This window comes from Pygocentrus nattereri, chromosome 20, assembly GCF_015220715.1.
Source record: "Pygocentrus nattereri isolate fPygNat1 chromosome 20, fPygNat1.pri, whole genome shotgun sequence".
Classification (NCBI taxonomy): domain Eukaryota; kingdom Metazoa; phylum Chordata; class Actinopteri; order Characiformes; family Serrasalmidae; genus Pygocentrus; species Pygocentrus nattereri.
Genome location: NC_051230.1, coordinates 4,155,003 through 4,161,053, shown reverse-complemented (window position 1 = coordinate 4,161,053; position 6,051 = coordinate 4,155,003). Strand labels below are relative to the sequence as shown.

The 6,051-nt window shown below is 46.4% G+C and overlaps 1 protein-coding gene across 1 annotated transcript; it reads right to left on the bottom strand.

Moving 5' to 3' along the window:
- Positions 1-546: 546 nt before the first annotated feature.
- Positions 547-5,627, bottom strand: znf703 (zinc finger protein 703). The gene is made up of 2 exons (XM_017723868.2): positions 4,969-5,627; positions 547-2,898 (listed from the first exon to the last, which is right to left on the bottom strand). Exons 1-2 carry the CDS (start codon positions 5,206-5,208, stop codon positions 1,369-1,371), a joined length of 1,770 nt encoding a protein of 589 aa, XP_017579357.2. The 5' UTR covers positions 5,209-5,627; the 3' UTR covers positions 547-1,368.
- Positions 5,628-6,051: the final 424 nt, after the last annotated feature.

Below are 6,051 nucleotides of genomic sequence, written 5' to 3'. Positions count from 1 at the left end.
GAAGCAATGTCTTACGATACATTTAAGATTTAATTTTGGACAAAAATGTGCTTTTAACAGTTCGTTTGTGGTGAAAAGGTACATGCAAGGCATTCTAATTCTTTTGTGCCCAAAGAAAACATTTCATCTTCTTTAGATTTACCAGTGTTTTCCATAATCAACATATGTGTGTGTATGTGTGTGTGTGTGTGTGTGTGTGTATATGTGTATGTATATATATATATATATAAAACTCAGAAGGCACATGTAGGTTCACTGGTGTCTTTGGAAAGGAAATTAAATGGCTATATTTGAAGTTCGACCTCTGGTTCCTATCACCACCACTGTAGAATTCACTCAGTAAGTGCTGTGAACCATTTCGATGACTCTGAGTATATCACAACATGAATTTTGAAAAATCTGTGGAGTTCCCCTTGACAGCTGACTTGGTGAGGTAGGTTGGTAATTAACTCCTACTATATTCAGTACTGTTTATGCTTCTATACACCTGCTATATGCAAAAATGAGGCTCGCTATTAAAAAATAGAGAGAAACTAAAAACACATGTATGAATGTAACCAAGTATCATTTATTACACAAAATAAGACATTCTGTTAAATGGACAGCACCGCCATCTCTACATATTACTCTTATTGTATTCATTTCCCATCCCCTAAAATCCTTCAATAAGCTCTCCCCAGCTTGCAGAAAGTCACAATAGAAAATATATCACATTTGTCTGTTTGTTTTATTCTTTGAACTGTACAATGTACAAAAAATGGCAAATTTTCAAGAACAAACTGGCTGTCAGTCAAGTCGTGCTCGCTGGAGACACCCGAGAAAGAGCCAAGAAGCAAAAGACCTGACACACAAAAGGAAAAGTGACATAGAAAAAGGAAAAAGAAAAGAAAACGAGTGATGACTGAAAGATAAATATGCCGAACGTCTGTTTGAGCAGAGCCGTATTGTTATAAAAAAACGTATGTGTCACTTTGAAAATGTGACTGCGAAAGCATTTGGAGGGTAAATGTTTCCCGTGTAGAAAGCCAAGCGCTAAGAGAAAAATAAATATACCTTTTGATTTTTTAATAGACTGAAATAAAACTTTGATCATCAAATAATATTAAAACAAAGTAATCAGTTCCCCATTCTTAGGAATCTCTGTTCTCTCCATTTCCTCAAGGTTGTCTCCATTCTCAACAGGTCCTTTCATATTTTTTCACTGACAGCAGAGAATGTTCTGGCACGTCCCCTCACAGCGAGTGAGAAAAGTGACTCCTCCAGGCCAAAGCTATACTACCCCACTTCGCGTTTTGGCTTGAAGCGTTTTTGAGGGCGTCTTGCCCTCGTCTTGCGCTCTTCCCTTGGCCTTCTCTTCATCTTCATCTATCAAGGATATCCCAAAGCAGATGCTGATCCCAGTCTCTGCCCATAGAGGGCGTAAGGTGAATAGTAGGGTGCTGTGGCAGGGAGGGAGTGCATAGGGAGTGATGGAGCTCCAGGCAGATGGGCTTTACTATAGGGATGATACCGAGCCAGGCCAAGGCCTGGTGACCCCCTGAGGGAAAAGGAGCTTGGAAGCGCTCCTGGGCTGCTAGGAGGGGGCAAATGGAGGTGGCAGGATGATACGGAGGACATGGAAGAAGGATATGCAGACAGAAGCTTGCCGTCCACTCCAGGGAGGGCGGTATGTGTGCGTAAATGGGCCAGAAGTTCCTCAGAAGTTGCGAAGCGCTTGTCGCAAGGCCCAGCTACGGACACCCAGTTGCAGGCATGAGACAGAGTATCGCTAGGCAACATGAATCCATAGGGATAAAGTGGATGTGAAAGGGATCCAGAGGCTGCGGAGGATAGAGAGCATGAATGGAGGCTGTGGAGGTGTGGGGAAGGGTACATAAGTGGAAAGCCTGACTTTAGAGAGGAAGAAGAAGGGTCATGGACACAGGAGGTGCAATTACTGCCCCCACCAAGGTGGGGTGCATTGGGGTAGGTGAGACAGTATGGGTCTCGGCACAAGCTTTGCATGAAAGAGGGTGGAGAAGCTCCTGTGAGTGGACTGGAGCTGGGATGCTTCCCAGGGACACCCATCCCAGCAAGACTGGACTTGGCAGGGTCCAAGCCAGAGACAAACTGGGATGGGTACCCTGCATAAGCGCCAACGATGGAACCATGGTAGCCCATAGTGGAAGGAGGCAGGGGAAAGACAGAGTGGCCTGGTTTGAATGGGGATACTGGAGCAATGTGGCCTGCAGACAAGGACGGCTGGGATTCAGCCTTGCTCTCTGAAGGATGAGGACTGCTGGAGGAACTGCCACTGCTAGAGTTAGCACTAGCACGCACATGGCTGGAGTTAGCTAGCTGAGCATTGTCGAGACTCGCTTTGCTGTGCTCAGAGTCTTTTTTGCCACCACGATCACTGGTGTTGCTAATGTTAATGCTGCTACTACTGCTGTTGCTGCTGCAGTCTGTAGAGTCTTTGGAGTCCACATGAATAACTTGGGATTGGGACGCTTTCTGTGGGGGTGGAGACTGCGTCTGTCGGTGTGTGTGTGTTTGTCCCGATGCATGTTGCGATGGCGAGCCAGTCCTTGGGGACGTAGCATGAGGAGGGAACGCGGGGCACGTGGAAGAAGACGAATTCACCCTGTACCCGGATTTGTCGGAGGTACCATTGATCCCAGTTCCGTCCTTCCTACATCCTTCCGAGTTGCTTTTGGAGTAAGGCTTGAAGCTGGACTTGTCCTCCAGGCCTTGGTGCTGCTCTCCAGACTTGAGGCCTGAACCAGACGACCGGCCATCCTTCTCTCCAAGACTGCCGGAAGAGAGTGAACTGAGCTTGGAGGACGGAGGAGGGTCCGGCTTGCCGATCTGAGAGCAGGTTTGAGCCAGAAGGGCTAGCGGGCTCTTTTTAGCATCCAGCTGAAGGAAGAAGCAGCAGAGAAATACAGTCAGAATAAAATATATGTTGTCAATACAGTTTTGTCTTTCAGTCGGATGTATTTCTGGCAGCATTCATGTTGATGTAGTAGTGTTTTCATCTGGAACCTAAGTACACATCCGAATCAAGTAAATTAACAAAAAGTCTTAAAAATGCTTCTTCAAGGGTTCTTAGGTAAAGGCAATGCTCATATATGAATAAGTGGCTTGAATGCATAAATGGTTCTTTTCTGTAATAGAAAACCTGCTGTACATTGTCTTAGAACATTTGTTTAGTCCTATATAGAAGCCGCCTAGGTAAGAATGTAGGGGTGGAAAATAGGATATTTATCGTTACTGTGATAAATGATGTTGCCTTGTTTTTCTAATCATATCATGGATATTACCCGCACTTAAAGTACACCATCTAACTGCATGTTTCATCACAGAGGGCGCACTTGGTCCTGCTAATACTTGACAGTATTTTTTAAATGTCATCCTATTCTGTCTGTATCATGATACAAGTCATGTATTGTAAAACCTGCAATACTGTGACCTTATATTTTTGCCGTATCGCCCACTTCTAATTCTCTCCATTTCGCTTCCAGCTAAAAAGGGAAATTCCAGAGGAGTACGATCCTCCTTGGTTCATTTAAACAGCCCTCATCAATGACACAAGGTTGAAACTATTCGATGAGCAGGTCTTGCAAATGATGGCACACGGTTGAAAGGAACTGCTGTGGAACCCGTGGCATGTCGAGCCTGCTTTTTATTGTTTGTTTGTGAGGGTGGGGAGTGTAATAAACCCAACGCCAGGCCTCTTTCAACAGAAGCTAGTCAAGATTTTTAAGACAGATGGCTTAGCCTTTGATCAGAAAGTGGCTTTTACTGGCTTTTAAAAACCCAGGCTGTTGTTATTACAATTTTAAAGTGGTTGCAAGAAAAAAAATCTCAAACACAACAACAGCCAAATCTTCCCATTTGGTACACACACACACACGCACATATATGCCCGTACTGAATGCCAAGACATGTCACAACAAAATCCCGTATCTCCAAAATGGTAACTTTACAGGAGAAGGAAAAAAACCAACCCTACTTTAATGCAAGTCAATGGAACCAGAATTATTTCCGAGTCATTTTTGGCTATTTTTGTTGGTCCATTTATCATGAAATTTAGTCTTAACTGCCATTTTAAAATTGGCAAAAACTGAAAAAATTAGCAAAATGGAGATAGGAGATTTTCATACACACACAGTGAATGAGGGAGAGAGAGAATCCTTGAATCCTAAGTTGGGGGGGCCTCCAACTACAACACCATGAACATCACCACGTCCTCATATATAAAGCAAATTCATGACTGCGTGATCGGGTCATGGAGCAGGGCGTGTGCGCTCCTATCCCTTCTCCAGCCTTCTTTACGCATGAAAACGGCGAGACAAGGACCTGAATGTGACCACCGCAGACTGCTTCAGTCCACACCTGCTTTTCGACACGTACTAGAAAAGAAAAAAGGACGAACGCTGCCACAACTGGAGAGCCTACGCGGAAACGCAGTAGAAAGCGCCGTGCCAAAACTGGCCGCTGCAGACGACTGACCATCGCGAACGAGTGAAGAGATAAGAGAGGAGAAGGAGTGGAGAAAGTGGATGTGCTGAAAAAAAGTACTTAATGCGAATGTACACGTCGTTTCCACGACCTCAGCGCGCATTCCGTCCACGCAGTCGAGGCTTTTAGCCTGGCGTCCGGCGGCACTTCTTTAGAAACGACTTGGAAACGACGTCGACGTTTCTGTCACAGCGAGAACTGATCAATAGCGCCGGCGCTGTACATTAACGAGCGTCCAGCTGAACTGAAGTGGACAGTCTCCGTCCGCGATTACAAGGAGCTTCGATTTGATCGCGAATAAAAAATCCACCCCAGCACAATTTGAGTTTTACGCACTTTTGCCAATAGAAGTGTCGACGCAACACGTTTTATTCACGCGATCGAACGCGTTTTCCCACTGTATTCGACGAGATTTCCCTTTTCCCAGCTTAAAGAGGGATATAAGGCAGTATATGGGGCTCTAACCTCGATGGTGACGGGCTGCAGGTAGTCCGGGTGCAGCACATGGCTCGTGTGCGCGCTCAGCATGGCGAGGATCCGGACGGGCAGCCTGTGCCCCTGACGCGCGGGATCAGAGGGAGGCGGGGGCGCGGGGACAGAAGGCCGGGCACTGTGTGGCACAGAGCCGGCGAGGGGGCTTTCCTCTCGGCTTGGGGGGCTCTCTCTCCGGGAGATGGCTATGGATCCGCACGGAGACTCGCTCATGTGGGTGGAGGCAGACTGGAGAGAGCTGGCAAGGGGGGTCCAATCACATAGCTGTCGGTACAGATCAATACAGAAGGAGGTATCCGTGCAAAACCCTTACAAACAACCAAAAAAGGGGAAAAAGGCCCTCCGATTATCCAACCGAGGCGCGCGCAGGGTCCGCAGGCTTCTTGTAGTCCAGATAAGGAGCAGGGCAGCGCGCCGCGTCTACGGACACACGATCCGCGTCGACAGCACCAAAGATCGCCGCAAAACGGCCCCAAAAAGTGGATCCCCAGTCGAATAATCGCGACTAAAGCCCCTCGTCGAAGTCGATTATTGTTTCGTTAAGAGTAAATCCGCGTAAAAGGGAGGAAGGAAGAGCGAGTCCGCTCCGCTCTCTGCGCTCCGGAGTCCTCACTACACACACACACCTACACACACACTCTCTCACTCCTCATTGCGAGGTCTGAGCGAGCGCTTCCAAGGAGAGAGCCGGCGTCCAATCAGAACGCGGAGATCCGCATGGATAATAAGTGGGCGGGGACACGGGGAGGAGTCAGTGATCAAAACGATGGAAAAAAGAAAAACTGAGAATGAAAGATAAATAACCAGTTGAATAAGCAGTTTATTAAAAAAAGAAATCTAAATTAAAATAAAAATATAATTGTTTTATTTAACTTTGAATTATATATTATATTAACAACGGCAAGCGCCGCAGAGAAGCGCACAGGGACGGGAAAAACAGCAGAAGTAAGACACATAACAGAGAAACCACAAGAATTATTTGTAAACAGGTATCCACATGTCTTTGATGTGGTCTTTAGAAGGAGGAACTGAACAAAACCTCGTGCCTCCACAGTG

Excerpts from the sequence above, each read along its gene's own strand:
- znf703 (XM_017723868.2), bottom strand. The coding sequence starts at position 5,208 with ATGAGCGAGTCTCCGTGCGGATCCATAGCCATCTCCCGGAGAGAGAGC. Across the intron at positions 2,899-4,968 it reads TGCAGCCCGTCACCATCGAG|CTGGATGCTAAAAAGAGCCC; the intron begins GTTAGAGCCCCA and ends TTCTTCCTTCAG.